This window comes from Lates calcarifer, linkage group LG21 (assembly GCF_001640805.2).
Source record: "Lates calcarifer isolate ASB-BC8 linkage group LG21, TLL_Latcal_v3, whole genome shotgun sequence".
Taxonomy (NCBI): Eukaryota; Metazoa; Chordata; class Actinopteri; family Centropomidae; genus Lates; species Lates calcarifer.
Window position 1 is genome coordinate 13,800,061 of NC_066853.1, and position 20,629 is coordinate 13,820,689.

At 41.3% G+C, this 20,629-nt stretch overlaps 1 protein-coding gene and 1 long non-coding RNA gene across 2 annotated transcripts; one reads left to right on the forward strand and one right to left on the reverse strand.

Moving 5' to 3' along the window:
* Nucleotides 1-1,166: 1,166 nt before the first annotated feature.
* On the reverse strand, nucleotides 1,167-14,760 carry igsf10 (immunoglobulin superfamily, member 10). The gene is given in 11 exon segments (XM_018702250.2): nucleotides 1,167-3,671; nucleotides 3,758-4,124; nucleotides 5,793-6,696; nucleotides 6,832-7,162; nucleotides 7,164-7,357; nucleotides 7,542-8,441; nucleotides 8,579-10,357; nucleotides 10,489-11,256; nucleotides 11,840-12,230; nucleotides 12,582-12,711; nucleotides 14,442-14,760. Coding segments are annotated over 11 exon segments (7,548 nt in total). The 5' UTR covers nucleotides 14,675-14,760; the 3' UTR covers nucleotides 1,167-2,120.
* On the forward strand, nucleotides 13,677-14,552 carry LOC108900958 (uncharacterized). Its single transcript, XR_001963815.2, has 3 exons — nucleotides 13,677-13,764; nucleotides 13,868-14,022; nucleotides 14,464-14,552. It is a non-coding gene; the product is annotated as an uncharacterized LOC108900958 (long non-coding RNA).
* Nucleotides 14,761-20,629: the final 5,869 nt, after the last annotated feature.

Genomic DNA, 20,629 nt, shown 5'->3' on the forward strand with positions numbered 1-20,629 from the left:
GGAGGACAATTCCCTCTTTCCCCGTATCTGCCTGGGTCATATCACACTGCTGTAGACTGGCTCTAAAGTTTGGAAAAAAATGTTTTTTTCAGAGATCACAAAAATTGATTCATTGGAACATACACACTTGAGGACTAACCAGTGACCTCTTTTTCTGAGTTTTTTATATTGCAGCTGTTAAGTATTGGAAGCCACTGTAAATTAATCATGTCCTGTTTAACTGTTCCGTTTAAAGCTGTCCTTCACACTCCAGCAACAGGAAGAGACTGTAGGGAAGACTGATATCACTTTATCAGCATTATAAAAAACAATACTAGGGAAATTGATTTTTAAATTTAAGTCCTTAATCCACTCACATACATTGTAGTGAATTTAAACATATAACCTGCAATTTACTCTCATGGCATACAGACTGAAATTTATGTATTTATTGTATTTTTGATCTGTTTGATCTCAGTACAAATCACAGCATTATTAAAAAGACCTTGCGAAAAGGACTTTTAAAGAAAACTTTAAATGTGCATCTTTATAGGCAGTTCACAATTATTGCAATTTATTGGGAAATTGTTTCCAGTTGTTGTCTTTAAGGAAAAGGTATTTGTCTTAATAAATACCCTTTAAATATTACATCTGCAGGCAGTCACCAAAGAAGTGCGGTAGAAAGCAAACATCACTGTACAGTGGACCATATCACTCATTAATCTCTCATTCATTTGTTCATTATTATTAATTTAACGTGTTGTATGTAATGTCTTTTCTTAAAATATAACTTCACAAACAGGAACATTACCTTCAACCAATTACATACAGATTCATAGTTTAACAATATATTGTATTTCTTCCTCTTTGCTGTCTCAACCTCCTTCCTCATCTCTCAGTTTAATTTTCAGGAGGGCAGTAAAACCAGCACACAATCACAAACAAAAATCAAAGGCTCCCCTATGGGTCTTGCACACTGAAGGACTATTTTCACAGCTGGAGAGTTAAAACTGTGTGTGTCTGGAAGACTTCTATCGCAGCCACAGGCATGATGTCCTCCTGTAGGGTGAGGTATAACTGGCTTTTGACCTTCATTACAACAGCACTGTAATAGCCTACTAGTGTCAACAGCCAGTTCTGTGATGTATGTCATATACTCAGTGGTGTAGAATAAAAACATAAAAAAGGCATGAATCATGTTTTTTTAATTTCAGTTTTTATCCCATACTTTGATAAAGTAGATACTACAAATAGATATACATACTGTATTATTACAGATTAGCATAATGTATAACATTACTGTAAATTCTTGTGTACAACACAATAAACTGATAGTGTGTTTCTGATTTTTTTGACCAACAAACTGAACTGCAAAAAGACATAAAGGAATCTGTTTTATACTAGTCATCAAAAAATAAAAAAGTATAATGAAGAAATCTGATCAGGCTATTCTGGTATGAAGGCACTATATTGTCAATGCAGATATGTATCCAGTGTAAAACACGCCACATATATTTTTGAAGAAACCTATTTTTTCCACTGTGAAATTCAATGTATTGCCCTTAAAATATATTTTCTATACACCCTGATTGTCTTTTTTAATTTGCTGTTAAAGCACAAAGCAACATGTCATGACAGCAACAAATTCTGGCCACTGTCTAAATGGTATTAAAATCCTCTTGGGAGCCTTTTTTCTTACTTGCAATCTGCTGCACAATTTGTGTCCCCCTCTGTATGTGCTGTAATAGTATCCCTATGTGCAGCCAGCAATGCCTGGACAGAGAAATCACTATAAGTTTGACTTTATGCACTGGCCCTTTACTCCCACGAGAACCACCGCAAATGAGAACCACCTATGAATTTCCAGGCACCCAGTTCCAAAGTTACAATAACAAATTTCTAGCCCCAGGCTGGGGTTTCCAGTTAAAAAAACAACATTTTCTCCCTTTAAAATGTCTGTTTCTTTTCTCTTCTTGTGCTCTGTTTATGTTATTTTTTATCCACGTCAGTTTTAAAATTATATTCCACAAGCCATGATCCTCACAAAATGAGAGAAGCATGTACATCGCCGCAAGTGATTGTGTGTTTGTTAATGTTTACATTCAGATATGCCACTGTCCTCCCTCAATTATGTCTTTTCCTCACACAACACGTATATATGTGATCTTTGAGTCTGTACCTAGGTGGTTCTTGGCCAGGCACTTGTATGTGCCTGTGTCTGAGGCTGTGGGCCTCTGGATGATAAGTGTGCCCTGAGGATGGAGCAGTTCACTTCCCATAGGTCGACCCTGATCTGCCGTTGATAGAACTGAATGATCGGGCAGCTCCCAGGTTATCTCTGGCTTGGGAATTCCAATGGCAGCACAGTTGAGCTGAATAGGTGTCCCGGTCACTGCCCTCACAGTGGGAGGTGGCCCTGTTGTGATCCGTGGAGGGTATGCAATGATAACAACAGGAACAGTGAGCACGGCCTCTCCAGCATCGTTCTGAGCTCTGCAGATATAGTTCCCTCGATCATGGAGAGTAGTACCCTGAACAACCAAAGTGCCATTGTCTAACAACTGGTAGCGCCCAAGGACTTGAGGACGATTAAGTGTGTGGCCACCAGGGATGGTCCAGTAGATCCTGGGTCTGGGACTCCCATCAGACAGACAGTGAAGGAAGAGAGGTTCCCCAGACACACTGCGTATGATACCCCTTGGCCTTGTCAGGATGTAAGGCTTCTGCCCAACTTCCAGAATTATTAGCTTCTCTATGTAGCCCATGAAATTCTTGGCACCACAGCGGTACTTGCCAGCATCCTCTTTGTGAGGGTTGTAGATGATCAACGTTCCATCGTTGCCTAGGTGGTGATGAGAGCCACGGTCAGGGCCACCAGTAAAACGTGTTCCATTAGGCAGAGTCCAGATGATCTGTGGCACTGGGTGTCCGTCTGCAGAGCAGTTCAGAACTGTGGTTTTCCCAATCCGAGACACAATACGTTCATTGAAGGGGTTCTTGAAGATTGGCCTTCGGAACATACTGGTCACCTCCAGCTGCACAACCATTACTGCCTCCCCTCCATCATTCCTTGCCATGCATATGAACTCTGCTGTATCAGTTGGCCGCACATTACGAATCTCTAACGTCCCATTATGGTGGACATTAATCCTGCTGCCAAAGTATGGTGCTGTCAGGAAGATGTTATCAGGCATAATCCAAGTGATACTAGGAGTGGGATCACCCTCAGCCTTACAGTCTATTAATTTCCTGGAGTGTTTAGCAGCTACATCTTTGATTACAGTCCTGTTCTGGCGATAGCCATTGATCACTGGTGGATTCCCGTCTATATTAAGCTTGTAGACTTTTCTATCTTCTCCAGCAGGGTTGCGAGCCATACAAACATATTCCCCAACATCAATAAGCTTCACATCCCTAATATCCAGAGAACCATTGACATGCATTAGGTAGCGCTCATTCGATGCTGCAATTACATCGTTGGTGGGCAACATCCACAGGATCTTGGGTTTGGGTTCCCCAAGTGCTTCACAGTCAAAGCGGATGTTCCCTCCAGGTCCCACCGTGGCATAAGTTTGGCTGGATGTACGTATTCTGGGAGCAGCAGTCACCACAGTGATGTGTACATGCATCTCATCCTTGCCCACCTGATTCTCAGCATAGCAAGTGTAGTCCCCTTCCTCTGACATACCAACCTGGAGAAACATGATACTGATGTAAAATTTTTGAATGTGAATTTTAGGAATTTTCATTGACGTTTGTGGTTGATGCAATAGCTTACCTGGTTTAGGTAAAGAGTTCCATTGTCAAACAGAGTGTAGCGTCGTGTTCGTCGTCCTCCACTGCTGGCATCAGACTGCAGAGCACTGTTAACCACTGTACCATCTGGTAGACCCCAGGAGATCTCTGGCTTTGGTGCTCCTGAGGCTTTACAGTCGACCTTCAAGTCATTACCATATGGTACCTGCTTCTTGCCGTAGAGCTTAGGCTCTATCTTGGCTGGCTTCATTGACACACTGACTCTCATGAGTTGGAGATCATCACCAATCTTGCTTCTTGCCACACAGAGATAGTCTCCAGCATCTTTATCACTCACAGTGTTAACAGTAAGAGTACCATTATCCAGGACCTGGATTCTACTTCCCATCCTGGAGAAATACATGATAGAAAATTAGAGTCACTTAGCATGAGTGTTAGACAGAATAAGCCTGATACAAATACAAGAGGGTCTCATTTACTACAGTGTAGGACAAATGACACATATAATCCTGTCAATGCACTTCACTGCAGTGTACAAGTTGTCACTGCTGATAACTCATACAACTAGTTTTGAAAGGTTTAGTACAAAACAACTATTTAGAAATGTTGGGAAAATACTGTCATTCCTGGGCCATGCACTTAAAAAACATTTACTGCATTAAAATAAAGGGGCATGAAAAAAATCAGAAAACACAAATAAAAACATTGTGGTTGCAAAGAAAATTTCCAGTATTTTAAAATGAACGCTATCAGCAGGAAGCCAAATTTACTACTCACAGCACACAAACATTACATTATTCTTCTTGAGAAGAGCCTTAATATTTTATGATCTTACCAGTAAACTGAGCCTAAGCCTTGGCAATGAATTGAGCACCAATATAGCATTGTTATGCGTCTCTTGAAAATAACACACTTTCTGCTTCTTTCCTCAGTCATTTTTTCTCTGATTTTAAATGCATAGAACAGGCCAAAGAAATTGTTTACAGATACGGTATTATAAGGGGCACTGTCAGCAAGCTAATATTCTTATGATGCTGTCCAGTTTCTTTACTGGTGTTTTGACTAAAACATGTAAAGCCAGTAATTTATGTTGCTTTTCTGTAAACGTCTTCAGTTGTTCTTTTATTCTGTTTTTTTCCCTACTCAACAGAAAGCAAAGGAGAAACTGAGAATATATAATATTTATTGACACTGTACTGAAGCTGATTGTTGCAACTTGGCAAAGTTCCACTGTAGATATGACGTTTTACTGCAGTACATCTTCAGGTCCACTGCACTTTTGTCCCCAAAGGCATCATATCTCAATATGACATACAATGACCTTCTAGTGTTAGTGCTGTATATATTTTGAGTTATCATGCTTACACACTTCAATGTTTGTCACACTGAAGAGGCTAATGTTTATGAAAATAATAAGTTGTTACTCTGTGTAATCCTGATTATGGCCCCATGATGTTGCATTTTCATGAGACCAAAATCCAAAATACAGATGGAATGTCCTCTGGATCCGCTATAATCAGTGTGTTTCCAATGTTTTCATTCCAGTTTTTGTCTAACTGTATTAACTGAGTGCTGTTGAGCTCAGTATCTTATTCTCTCTTTTCAAACACATATGGTGTGAATTATCACCACATCACAATAGTGACTATTCTGTACTTGGGGGAGAAAACCCAATGGTTCAATACAGGGAACTAAAAATGAAAAAGAAATATGGAAACCTGAGACCAAGATGTTAACATGGAAAAATAAATATTTCAACAATAACTACAACATCCCCTGAGATGTTACTTTCTTTAGTATTACAGTATATCATTAATCTATGCTTAACTGTTCAGCTAATACTCAAAAACAGTTTGTTCAATTGTGCCTCAAATTTCAAATAAGTTCCTGAAAATAGGTTGCTTTTTGCATGAATGGAACCTTATTACTAACTATTATCTGTACTACCCTTGGAGAACCACAAACTGCGCTGACCTTTTGCCTTTAAACTGTCTATCTGTTTTGTCCAAGATGTTTATAATGTTTTTCTCAGTTTTTACTGCTCAAAGCATTTTTACCTGTGCCATCGGTCCACAACAGCTTTAGAGGGTAACCTCCAGATGATCCTAGGCGTGGGATCTCCTGTTGCTGAGCAGTTAAGTATCAACTGATCCCCAAAGGACAATTCCGTCAAACGCTGGGATGTCTCCACTATTTGAGGTGCAGACTCCCGTCTCTCGACTGTCAGAGTCACCACCCTTCGCTCTGAGCCGGTAGAGCTGGTAGCAATACATTCGTATTTCCCACTGTCTGCTTCAGTCACATCCTTAATGTGTAGCGTCCCGTTCTCGTACACTGATATCTGCATGTCTCTGGCAGGTCTGTTAGATTGTACCATTGTCCCATCATGGAGGACCCAGTGAATAGCAGGTTGAGGACTGCCTTGGCCAGTGCAGGGTAGCCATAAGTTCTGGCTTACGCTAGCTTTGAGCTGCTGCCGTTTCTCCTCCATGATGCCCGGTGGAGCTGCCACCACCTGCAGTCGGACTGTGGCAGTGTCAGCTCCAGCTGGATTACTGGCGATGCATTTGTAATGACCTCTGTCATAAACTGACACATGCTCAATGACCAGAGTCCCCTCAGCAGATACTGACACCCTTCCTCTCTCTGTGTTTTGACCTCTGACTTGGGTACGGTTGGCCAGAATCCAGGATATCATGGGCGTGGGTCGACCCTCCGCTCTGCATTTCATCTCCACAGTATTTCCTGCATGAGATTTTATCTCACGGATTTTTGGTTCCAGGATGCGTGAGGGATAGGCCACCACAGAGAGTGTGACAAGAAGTTTATCTGATCCATGATCATTCTCAGCTAGACAGAGGTACTGGCCACGGTCCTTAATGTTCGCATTCTGGATGAACAAAGTGCCATTGCTCAACACCTCAAACTTGCCCATCCTCCCTGTGATGGTAACGGTGCTTCCTGAGAGTCAGAGAGAGACAGTTTCTTCAAAGAAACATTCAATTAAAAAACATCCAGAAACAATATACAGTACATTATTTACCCAAATAGATATTTTTTTCTTAATAATAACAATTAATGAAACTGTTTCTGTACCTGTGCTTGAGGAGAAGCGTTTCCAGGTTATATCTGGCTTGGGGTTTCCAACAGCCTCACATGGAAGGAAAGCATCAGAGTTGGACAAAACGGTAAAACTGGCTGCATTGCCCCCAACTATCTTAGGTTTGCTTGTCATGAGATTTGTAGTGGGTTCAAAGCCAGCAGTGTTGGCACTTGTAGCTTCATTGCCAGTGGCATGATTATAAACACTAGAGATGGTATTGTCTATGCCTATGTTGTTGTATGGGGCAGGGGTGTTGATGTTTCCTTGCTCAGCTATAAGGATAATCACTGTGTCAAAGTTGAGGCCTTTATTTAAACCGCCTCTAAGCAACACTGCTTTGCACAGTAGGTCTGGTTCTCCTTGTTGGTGGCCTGCGAGTGATGTGACCATTGTTTCTCTGTGTTGGTGGTCTGCTGTTGCTCTGGACTCTAGTCTGAACTGTTGTGTAAGACCTTTTTGTGGTAGCTGGCATAAATGTGGTGGTAGGGTTATATGTTGAGGTGATGAAGGGTGTCTTGCCTGTAGCATAGGCTGGTAAAGTGCTAGGTGTGCTCCAGGCATATTCCTCATACAAGTCAGTGTCCTCTTTTGACATTTGGTCAGTGGAAACAGCTACTGTGGCTCTGTCCTCTTTCCTTGATGGTTTGTGAGGCTTGTAGAGTGAAACGGTCCATTGAGGTAGTGGGGTTGTCTCTATTATAGCTTCCATAGTTGTTGCCTCTGGTAGTTGAAGCCTCAGTTGTGGTAGTAGGGCGTACTTTAATGATTCCAGGTTTCTTGAAGGGTCTCCTGCCCTTAAATGGCCTCCTTCTCCGCCCTTGCCGTCCTCTTGTCCCACCAGTCCTCTGTCTGTTTATAAACCAATTATCAGGGAGTCCACCAGACCCAGATGATAAGGATTCATCAGGATTTTTAACTGAAGGTGGTTTGATAGTAGGTGGGGAGGGCAGAGTCTGTGATTCTGGTGGTGTTTCAGCAGTGGTGGAGTGCCCGGAGAAATAGGGAGAACTGGTAGTTGTTATATGTTGAAAACTGGGTCCCAGTGTTGTGAATTCAAAATCTGCGGAGGATAAATCTCCGTAGTCATCATCTAATGAGCTCTCTCTGCTCTCTGTGCGTCTGGATGGGGAAAGAGTCTCAGGTTCAGCCAGTGAGTTTGCAGTGGTGGTGGGCATAGCAGCAGGGCTTGTGGTTAGGGTCACTGTAGTAGTTTGTGTTGTTGTTGAGGATTTTGGGGTGATTGATGGCCTCCTCAGCCTGCCCAGTATCTTTTCCTTCTCTCTGCTTCCAAACAATCTGTCCCATGGAATTCTTCCACGAATAACCTTGGAGGCTGTTGTAGTAGCGGTCGTGGTTGAGACAGATGTTTCTATTTTTGTGGTCAAAAAAGGATCAATTGTAATGTCAAACTCAGGGGCATCAGCAGAAGTTATATAACCACTGGAATCTGGCTTAGACTCTGTGTGGGTGAAAGGGGCATTTAAAGTAATGTAATAGTTTGGTCTCTCTGTTCTGCTTAGCGATGAACTGGAAGAAGCTGTTGGCATGACCACCTGCACACCAGTGGTTGCTGTCCTCTTTTTGTCTTCATCACAGTCACAGTCTGAGAGAAAAAAAAAGAAAAAAGGAAGAAGAGGATAGACAGATACAAAAAATATGAGCTAAAGAAGCACACTGAACAATGACTTAAAAAATTAAGATAATAATCTCTACAAAATAATACAAAACAAGGTTGCTTACCAGTAGTCAGTTCAATCTGATATGGCACCGAAGCATTTCCTTCTTTCTTCACTGAGGGCTGTTTCAATTTACTGATGAAGGACCGTATGTCAGTGATCCTGTTGGGCTTTATGATTCTCCTGCGGCCTTGGAAGGTCCTCCTGCGGCCCCCTCCTCTGCCGCTCTTGTGAGGGATGATGTGGATCTGCTGCCGCGAGATGATGGTGGATCCTGCAGGCAGGCGCGGGGATTTGATTGTTTGTGTGGTGTGGAAGGTGATTTCGTCCTCCTGTCTCTCTGTGGTGGTGACAGCTGTGAACGTGGTCTGGCTGTCTTGGTCTGTGTGGATGACTAGCTCCACCGGGCCTTGTCTGTCCCTCATTGGAGTAATGTTAGGGTCTGTGGTAAATGAGAGTGCTGCCCCTGTGGATGTCTCTGGCTCTGCGGGTTGCTCTCCTGAAAACTGGAGCTGAGTTTCTTGTGAAGTGTCTGTCACAGTAAGTTGGAGAGTGACTGGGCGAATGTCTGAGGGTGGCTTGCTGGTTTTTTCCAGTGTATAAAGCTCTGGATTTTCTGTGAATGTGGACTTGATAGGTGTAGAGTCTGACTGCATATATAACTCCGTTATTGGTGTGTTTGTATTCTCTGTTACTTTACTTAAATCAATGTGATTGCTAACTGTGGTTTCCATAACAGTTTGATGACCCCCTGCTACTTCTAAAATATGACCCTGACCTATCTGTGTTTCAGTCTGGCTGGCTTGCCTAAATATTCCATTATCTTTAGGATTATCCTTAGTTGGTTTGACTATCCTTGGCATTGCAATAAGATGGTCCTCATTTTGATCCTCACCAGAGCCGATTTCACCATCACCAGAAAGGCCAGGGTGTTCATGCTTTACCCTCTCTTTCTCTGTCTCACTCCTTATTCTTGATCCATCCTGAGCCTTCTTCATTAATTCAGCAAATTTCTGTGGGTCTACTTTCCTGGATGCTTTATCAAAGACCCTACTACTCCAGGTGCGCCTGTTGCTGACTGACCCCCTCCTTCTTTGTCCCAGTCTACCTCCAGAGCCTCCTCTGTCCTGTGATCTCAGTCTGGGATAAGGTCGATCTGAGGTGATGGTCCTGGATTCCTGACTAGTTCCATCAGAGGGACTGGAGGAGGGGCTCTCATTGAGGGTGGCTGTCTTTTCTGTCCAGCTAGGGTCCACCTTGACCTCCATGTCTATCCCTGATCCCTCCATGTCCAAAACTGGCAACCTTTCAGACGTCTCACCCATCACTGTCACCTGAGACACAAGCAGGTCAGCTCCTAGGTAATTGGCAACCAAGCACCTGTAAAACCCTCGGTCCCTTGCCGTGAGCCCCTGAATCTGCAGTGTTCCATTCTTATAGACCTTTCTGTTCCCGTGAGACTTGTCCAGCACTGAGTGATCAGGGAGGATCCACTGTACTGAGGCCTGAGGACTCCCTGAGAAGCTACAGTCGAATACCAGATTTTCACCCAGTGGCCTTGAGAGTTGGACCCCATTGACCTCAGTTTCTTCCACATCAGGGGACAGAACTGTCACTCGAAACACAAGGATGTCTGCATCCAGGTAGTTCGTGGCAATGCATTGGTAGAGGCCTGTGTCTGAGGCGTCCGCACCCCGTAAAGTGAGCTTTCCTTCAGCAGTGATTATGATTCTCCTGTCCTCACTGGAGAAAGGGGCTCTGACTTTACTTCCATCGGGTAAAATCCACTCCAGCAAAGGCTTTGGCTCCCCCTGGATTTGACAGCTTAATTGTGCAACACCACCTAAGTTAAGGATAAAATAGATATTTTATTCCAGTAATTATTGCTTTCATATTTAAAAACATAAGACTTTTTACCAATGCAACAGAAATGTTGGGTCAATTTTTATGCATCAGCTTGAATTAATCACCCACCTGTAAGTACAGTATGCTCAGTCTTGGTTTGATTATCTCTCTTGATCATGGTCCAGGAATAGCGGTCCCTCTTAAGTGATGTTTTTTCCACACGTAAGTTGACCACAGACTGGTACTTAATGTGCAGAGTAGAGTAAGTGGTTGTAGTGCGGTCAAGCTGGAAGCTCACCTCTCCCTGCATCAACCATGCAGGGGAGGCTTTCATCTCGGCCTCAATGTTTGTGTGAATTCCTTCCTCTCCCTCTTTTGTTTTCACCTGACTATACCTGTACACCATTTCTGGGCTCCTGGCCAGCATCAAACCTCTCTCTAGCCACATGGGAGAGTCGCTGTAGGTGGCCAAGATCTGCCACAGCTGCTGGATGTGTTCGTAGTCGATGTTACACACCAAATATGTAGTTATGCTGGTGGTAAGCACAGTGACATTGTTTCCCTCCTCCTCCTCCAAGGTTTGTGTCAGGTTCTCAAAAGCAGAGGGCCTCTGGACAGTGCAGGATAGACTAGCATCATTGTGAAACTGGTCAGTCAGGTTCATTTGTATGGAGCCTAATGGGGCGATGAAGTCCTTGGGGGAAACTGGAGTAAAATCTCCCTCGTCCAGGCTGATGTTTTTCTGCTTTAGATGAGGCTGGATCCAGGGCTTGGTGCAAGTGAAGGCATTGCTGGGGAGGAGGGATAGAGGTCTGTTGTGGTAAGGGCCAGGATTTTCACAAACAGGACACAGCTGTCCTCTCGGATATCTCCTGTCTCGTTTACATTTCAGAACACCTGGAAACATTTAAATCAAGTGGTGTAGCGTTTAGTTGGTTGCATGCGAGAAAAGAACATTTACAGTTTTCACATCATGGGCCAGCCAAACCAAAACTGATCAGTAAAACTTGTGAACCAGAAAAGATCATTGTCGCCACAGTCTTTTAATTTATGAGTTGACTTTTGCATCAGCCAAGTCATGAATATAAGGTATAACTTTTGTTCTTTTGTATCTTCAGTGTTTTCTACAGCCCCCGTAATGAGAAGAAGACACGGTCTCTGTCTGCAGTGATGTTACTGCAAAGATTTATATGTTTCCCTTGGCTATGCCTTTCTTACTTGGGATACTGTCCCATGCACCATGAGTTTTGTAGGAGAGAAAACCACTTTAAAAGTCTGAATAGAATAACCTATTAAGGTACTGATGCAGTTAGCAACTTTACCAGATTTGTCTTGTTAAAGCTCTTAGTAAATGAGGGTTCATAAAGATTAGTTGGATTAGATTAGATCAGTATTTAATTTTAAAATAAAGATTTCTTCATTCTTCCCTTGTAAACATTACAACCTTACACCTCTCTAAAAGCAAACACAAACTCCTCACCTGTGTTCCTCTGTATCCACAGTGGGAACCATGTCATATGGCAGTCACATGTCCAGGGGTTGCCGTGGAGGAAGACGTTCTCTAACTGGCTGCAGCCTGAGAAAATGTCTGCAGGCAGAGTAGTGAGGAGGTTGTCTGACAGGTGGATGTTTCTTACTGAGGACACCTTGAACACCTGGCTGTGCCTCAGCGTGATGAATGTGTCCGGGTGGAGCTGCTGGAGGTGGTTACCCTCCAGGTGGACCAACTGCAGGTTGGTTAGGCCGTAGAAAGCCTCTGGGCTGATGAAATCAATGTGGTTGTGGTCCATGTGGAGTCTCAGCACACTGTCCAGGCCTTTGAATGTCTCTTTGTTGATTTTTTTTACTTTATTATAGGACATCTTCAGGACCTGTGGGAATAAGATTCAGAAGTTGGAGATATTTATCAAAACAATTTCGAAAAATAATTTGTTTAGTCTGGAAAAGTGCAAGCAAGCAGTTATTGGAGAGCATCCTTTATGTCACATATATTTAAAATATGAAAGCCCTGCAAAAATGCTCTCTGTGTGAAGTTACTTGAACATCAAACATCAGTGCTTATACAAGGATGAAATTGGCATTGTACATTATTGATTTTTGTGTATCATCATGTATGAATTTAACCACAGGATGCTGACAGGCTTTTCACACTATTGATATTCTAATTTGGTGACCTTGTGCTCTGATATTACAAGACAGGTCTGTGACAAACACTTGATTACCTGTAAGGACTTGAGGTCTTGGAAGGCTCTGTCTTCAATACTGTGTATGGTGTTGCTATGCAGCATCAACAGCTCTAAGTTCTCAAGCCCTGAAAGATCACTTTCTCTCAAGACAGTTATACTGTTGTACCTAAAAGCAGAGACATGACAAAGAGACTTTAGCTTATCAGCTCAAATGTACCACATGTTATTTTTGAGAGTGAATGAACAATAAACACGGTCTCATTTCAGATCCTGGACATTAGGGCTGAACAATTAATTGAAGTATTATCAAAATTGCAATATGGTCAAGTGCAATGTCTGACATAACATAAATGAAGCACTGTGGTGTTACAGAGATGTCCTAACCTACAAATCATATTGTCCAGTTGTTAGGCAACAAACCCTGGCAAAAGTTACATTATCATCTTTTTTTTTTGGTTTAAACAAAATTCAAAAACTCCCACTTATATCACAATGTCTGTCAAAAATAATCTCACTGAATTTTTTTGCATACCATTCAGCCCTTCTGCACACCCACACTGGTATATGATTCATAATGTGTTTAGAATACAGGTTTACAACAAACATGAATAAGTTTAAGTTATCCTACAGAATAATTAGGTGAAAGAAACAATAATAATTTGGGAGCTGTTAGTTAAGCACAGTCTCTACAAGCCCATCCAATCATGGGTTCAATACATATTCTATACATATCCCCACTTTAATAAGTAATTTTGGTCAATCAGGCTGATCAGACCTCTCCTCAGATTTAATTTGAGTAGAGCTACAGTGGGAACTCCATGGGGTCACCGCAGTTGATGTATAAAAATGGTAAAAGTCTAGGACTCAGACACAGACTGTGCATTCCACTCCCACAATGTCCTGAGGGTGGGAAAAACACAGGTGTTACTAAAAGCATCAATGGTGGCTCAGCTCCATAAAGTGTCAAAGTAGGCCATGCCAGTAAGCCATTGTGCACAGAATACCAGGACCTTGGCCTTGGCTTACCTAAGTGAAATGCAGTCATTATTTATGTTATTAATTACACCTGTGCTTTTACTGATATGACAATGCCTTAAGAAGTCTAATCAGGCATTATCATTGAAAACACCTGTGGGAATGGAACATAGCTGTGCTATGTCGTTTAGAAACTGTGCTGACAAAAAGGCTTCTACTTCGTTTTCCGTCAAGCAAAGTAAAAGTAAGTGATTTTAACCTAAATGTTTACCTGGAGAACAGCCTTATAGATTATCACAATATATTTTTGTGTTTCATATACTGTCTGAATCCACATTCACATTTAGGAGGCGACCAAAAACTGGACACCTGAGGCTAACAAGCACAGAAGCTAGCTGGAGGCCGAGACGGGACTTTGGCTCTTCCCTGGCGAAGGAAAGGCGACCAGGGAGGCGACGTGTCTGCACCAGAACCTGACAATGCAGAACTGAGGAGCTAGCTGGTATCTGCACAATTTGTATTATAATTATAGCTAAAAGTTGTGTAGGTTAGCTAGTTAAATTAGCCATTAGCTATAGCTAACCTTGGCTAACGTTCCATAATGACCCATTTTAGCATGAGCTTTAACCCCAGGGTTAGCCTTTAACCTACGACAGTCTCACATTAATGGAATAAAGTTATGCTCTTCACTGTAATGTCCATGTTCAATGAACATTACTGAATTTTAATGTCAGTGTTGACCATTTACTTAACAGCATTTCAAACCCTAAAAAGGCAGTAGTCAACATTTGTTTCTTTACAATGTTACTCCTGTTTATACAGTCTGTGGCTGAAATCAATCACTGAAATTATTCCCCCTCCGGAGCAGCAGTCTGGAGTTCTCCAGTCTACAAACAGCTGGAGAGAAACGCGAAAGCTCACCCGAGGTTAATTCTTTCCACAGCTGGCTGGATGTGGTCAGGTATCGCGGTCAGGTATCTGAAGGTGCAGTGCACTTCGGTGGGAACATAACAGGCGCATGATTTGGGGCAGTCACCGCTCGTCGGCAGCACAGCGGCCAAGAACAACAGAGCCTTCAGCAGCCACCTCCGCAGGTATGAAACGCTGCAGGCGCTCACACTCATCGTGCACTGGGATGAGGGCTTCAGCTGCATGGGCAAAAGGGGGCTACACTTTGTCCTGAACCATTAATGAAACCCACCTGGGGAGAGAGGAGCGAGTTAGATAGATGGATAGATAGATAGATAGATAGATAGATAGATAGATAGATAGATAGATAGGTAAGTATAGTAAAATAATGAAAAAAAAAATCAAAGAAAAATGGGATAATGTCTAACATTTTCTCTCTTGAAATTTGCATTGTAATCACTCAGATTTTTTTTTTTGTTTACGAGCTGTAATTTATATATTTATCAATCATTATTTATAAAGGTGAAAACTGAGATGGGATCATGCATGCAGTTATTAGGAAAATTAACTCAACCAGAGAAAATATTACCTGCAAAAATCAATTTCAAAGATGATATATATGAAGCTATATACAAAACTGTTTTAACTCACACATGACAGCATTTAAACCTGAAAAATATGCATTTTTTTTCCTCACCGCACTTCAACAGCTGTAGAGAGCCGAACTGTTTCACTTGAAGGAACTTGCAAAAATCCCGATCAGAGAGTAAAAGGTAAACATTCAGTTTTAGTAGTTCTCCACTTTGATTCCTCAGATGAGTCCACCGTGTCTGAGGCTCAGAGGGACGGGAGTCATTTCTGTGTGAGCGCCTGCAGCGGAGCGCACACTTGTCTCCTCCGCCCCCCTGTAATCTTTGTGCAATGTAATCCTAGAGTAACCGCAACTCTCAAATACTCAGGCAAGTGGTCTGCATGAAATACCACAAATCTGATAGACGGTTAAACGCCAACCTAAATACAAAATCCTTCCTCAACGTGAATTATTGGAGACAAAGGTGGAATTCTTAAATTCTGCCAAGACAATAATATTTGACTTATGTGATTAACTAGGTCACAGAGGCACAGCTTAGATGAAGAATGCTTCCCTGATGTGAGCTATTAGATGTGGCTCCCAGATAATTTTCAGATTTTTGCTTCATCTCAGCTCTTTATTATAGTAGTAGATAGAACATGATTAAGTTTGGACATCTGTATGACAACTGCCCCAGGCTTGTCTACACCACAAATTCTTTGTGAAACTCTTTCTCAGATGAAACAGTTCAGTTATGATGGTCAAGGACAAATGTGTTACAGATTAATTAAATCAGCATTTTACTTTGTTCTTTCCCCTTGAATGGGTCATTTAAATCTGCTTTTATTTGTGTATTTTGCTTTATAAATCAACCATCATTCCTGGCATATGGGGGTCAGTTTCTATTTAGTCTTTTTCCAAAATACAATTCTTTTGACTAGTTTCTTGAATTCCAAGAGCCCCTGTGTGTGCACAAATCAGCATAGTCAGAGGCACGGTCTTTTGCTTTGAATTCTCCTGTTAGTAGCACAGCATGTTACTGGATTAGTTGTGTTACATGTCCGTCGTTTTGAAAAACGACTACTGTCACTAGATGGCAAAGGTTGAACAACTGACTGATTTCCCACTTCAAGTTTGCATGTCTTCTATTTGTGGGTGACTCATTTGACTGTCATTGTTAAAATTTCTGAGTCATTCACTTGTAAACAGTATTTATGACAAAGTATCCATCAAACTACAGCTCAAGTTGTCTTTAAATCGTACCATGTGTGTTTTGGCCTCCCAAATACTATGTTCACTGTCACAAAGCTGCCAGTTCACCACATCCCACATCCACACTGTTAAACATCAACAAACATGCACACTGGACACTCATGCATGTACACAGAGACTCACAACCACACACACACACACATGTACATGCACAGTTGCAGACAGGGAGTATTTGTTAATGTGAACTGCCTTTAGTAACATACAAGACTATTAATGACCATAGTATAACTATTCAATTATATTCAAACTGTGGAGGAATAAGCTTGGAGATCAGATAACTCCATCACAAACGTGTTAGTGTGTTTGTGGACTAGTCATTTGCATGGCATGAGGGTTTATGGGGATCCCTTTCATCAGTTACTTCAGTTCACAGGCGAGGTTGGCATGTTCCTTTGCAGTGTTTACTTGAACATCTGGAGAACACACCAGCACATGTGGACAATAACACCTCTTCTCTTTTCTTTTCTTCTCTTCGCTTCTCTTCCTCTCACTGATGACTAAATCAGATTTTTATACTTCAGCATGTCATGTTTCCAACAACCAAGAACTACTGTATAATTGGTTTGCTCCAGCTGTGGTTACTGTATGAATGAAGAGCAATGCAACAATCACTGTGTGGTTACATTCTTGTAAATGTGATCACATGTTACGCTTGATTTACCAACAGTGATGACAAAGGGCTATTTATCTTATAGTGTCAGAGGCTTCACCCAGGCCTGTTGAAAGCCATGTGTGTGAATTACTCAACAACTTTCATAACCATTGGTGTTGGTGAGGCTCTGTTCCTAACGCTTACAAGTAATCTTGATACAAACAAGACTTAATTTAATTATGCAGGATTTCATGCCCATTTCTAAACCCCAAAGTGGATTTAATCCACTAACAGAGCAGAATTTTTCTTCTAGGAAGGTACATAGTAGAGTTAATTATGTCTAGATCCAAGTCATCATTATAACTGAAGAGTTAAGCCTCTTCTTAGAGATGGCAAATTGCAGTGATAAGAGGCTTAGGAGTTGAGAAGAGGAAGTGATGAGAAGCGCACAGCTTGCAGCAGGTTTTGTGAGTGTGTGTTTGCACGTGCATAGCTATGTGGCCAGTACAATATGATTTGTTTGTTTGCGATTCTGCTGATCACAAAGTTGAGTCTGGTCCATCTTTTTTCTTGCCAAGGAAGCAGTTTCTCTTTGGCTTTAACTCACTCCAGATGATGGAGTACCACAATAGCAGCTGTATTATTCCTCAAGCTACAAATCTCAAAATGTTCTGGAGGTTAAATGCCTTTAATTCTGCTTCATGTTGTCTGTCTCAAGGAAATCCCCTATGTTTGCATACAAAGTTGATCGCCTCACTGACTGGCTGGTAACGGGAAATGCTAAACTAATATTGCTCTCTTCTTCACTTTACAGTGTGGGCTAAAGGGAGTGTGGACGGACAGTTCAGCTGTTAAAAGTCACAGTTAGCTGGTAGGCTCTGAGGAATTTGTAGACACATACAGCAGTGGCCTCAGCTCCTCACACTCATTGCTCGCGCATGACTGGGGGCCCACCTCTGTGGGAGGTGAATGACAGGAATAGTGTGGTTTGGAAAAAATATCGCCTTACATGAGACGCTGTCTCAACATCCTTGACATGTTTTCCCTCATGTGTGGAATTCTCTCTTAATAATTCAGCACTATTCGTGTTTTTCTGTTTTGTGTGTTAAAGTTGGATTTACATTTACCAAAGAGATTAGACACATATAGTTGCTATCTACATATTAATTTCAGTGCATGTCAGCTGGCACATCATTTAAGTTTATTTTGAAATGGTAGAAAAGTCTCTCTTAACTAATTATTGAAGCTTATGGGCCTAAACATCTGTTTGCAGGTGCACTGGCTCCAGCAGAATGTTTTATAGAGTGTCAAACAAACAGACAGTATCTCTTTAACAGTTTGGATAGAGAATAAGTATCAAATTGACTTTGTGTATACAGTACATGAATGGAGGCAGAAAAGATTTATTGTTGTGTGAGCCCACATTTGAGAAGGTTTAGAAATGTTGGAATTACAGAATGCAAGCCAAGCAGACATAGGCCAGTAATTTGTGCACACATAGCCAGAATTTTTTCCTTACTTTGAAGGTTGATATAGCAGAAATGGACAGTGAGATCAGCTCTGGCTGTTACAGGTTGGTTTCTCAATTGTTCAGGCATCTATTCCAGACATCATATCATCCATATTTAGATATTTCCAGCAGTTTTTTTTGCATTTTTTTATGAATGGGAGTGGTAGAGCCTTTTTACAAGAATTCAGGTTTGTGTGATTGCGGAAGTTGCCTTGCAAAGGGACAATTATAGTTTACCCATCAGTTGATGTTTTGTCTTCTTTAGTTCTTCAATATGTGCTCATGATAAAGACAAATCTGGGTGTATTATTTGTGGAGGTGTAGTTTTTTCACTATGCTTAAAGTGTTTTCATCTTTAACCAATTTTTCTGGCTCCCCTTGCACACTGTTGGATTTTTCTGTTCTTTTGGCTTTGTTGACATTCAGAGTAACCTGTGCTATAGTTATAGAAGACTTTATAGAACATCAGTCTCCTGTTTGTGGTTGTAGCTATGTGTCACAAATCAGTAAAGTAGATGCAGATCCTCATGTACTGTAATGACTCTTAATTACACTGTGAATGTAGAGTGTTATCAACACTGTGAGTTTACAGTGTAATCAAGAGTAGTAGTAGTTATAGTAGTGTGTTTTGTTTTTTAGAGCAATCTTACAGTTCTGTAACTTCACTCCTGCACAGGCTCTGACTCAAGTTTCTAAGTTTCTTAGACTCTCAACAATACTGATGAAAAGGAGCCCAGTGTTCTAGACACATCTGATCAATCTTATATTAGTCACACATGTTAGCAGCTGTCTGTTGTGAGTCTGATGACCTTTGGCAGTTCAGAATATATCTGGCTCAGTCAAATGTTGGGCACTTGCATTTTTTTTATCTTGCCCTATTGGTGTGGTTTTGTTAAACTTCTCTTACAACACTGTTAATGCACTTCCTGCTGGTACACCAGGCGGCAACACTGATGTTAAGATGATAAGTCTCACCACATTAAACAAGGTCAGTGGAATTTGGTTTCTGGGGCAGTTTGAGTTCAGTGGCTTGATGAAAAGAACGTCAACAGCAGTTTGTTAGAAAGAAAGGATCATTTTGTGCTTAGTACTCATAAAAAAAAAACATATGTGCAAAATTATTTCTCGACGAACAAAAATAATTGTATTACTTTCCATTACAGATCCCCCTTTGTCATTGCATTCTTGTGTCAGATAAGGATTAAGAACTTATTTCACAACAATTGATGCTGCTATGTGAAAAGTTCAATGATTTTCAAATACATACTACAGCTTTCTACAGTTGTTATCCTTCCCAATTTTCCCAAAAAGAGTTTTTTGTCTTATACACTTTGCAATCAGCAGTTACAACTAAACTATAAGAGCAAATAGGTCTTGTGGTTATTTGTGAGCGCTTCTAACTCCTTGACAGCCTGCCATCTGAACCTCTATCTGTAGGACACTGACTTTTTTGTAAGAGAATTTAAGCCCCTATTTTCTAGTGGCGTCAGATGCCATGATCAGAACCATGTGTGATGATTTTTGTGGACAAGGTGTTCTGTTGGTGTGTGAGTGGGTGTATTTAATGCCTCACTTGTTTGGTTAGAATAATTTCCACTACTTCAACAAACTGACATATGTGCCAGTTGCTCCTAACAGACCTAATATAGTACGTTTTTCAAAGATTTAAGTATAGTTTCTTAATGCATCCTGCTACAAACAATTTGCAAGAAGATATTAGTTTGAAAAACATGTCCTAGGTGTGAAATTATAAATAATGTATGCTTATTTATAATTGAGTAACAACCAGTGTGGTTTTATCAAAACCCCTGTCAATTGATCTGGGTTATTGCAATGATCTGGTTCTATGTTTTGAATTTTCATGGTGGGGCTACAAAATTGTTTACTTTTGAATCAAAGCTTATGCCTTTAGGAAACAGCATTTAGTTTCACTTGACATTTATCAGCTTCTTGCCACCGTGAATACCAAGACTTTGAAGGTGTTTGTGCATGACATGCTGTGATAATTCCTGGAGCTGTAAGAAACATGACCTCTGCTGACATTCATAGTCTGTCATAGTTAACACATTCTTATTCCTCCTGTGAACGTGAATATGTGTGTTTGCATGCTGTATTCATGAGCATGTGTGTTTATGTGTATATACATGTAAAGACATCAATGCAACATATGGAAGTTATGTGTGTGTCCAGTGTGAGTGTGTGCATGCACATACTGTTATGTGTGTGTGGCCATGTAGGCCAGAGATGTTCAAGTA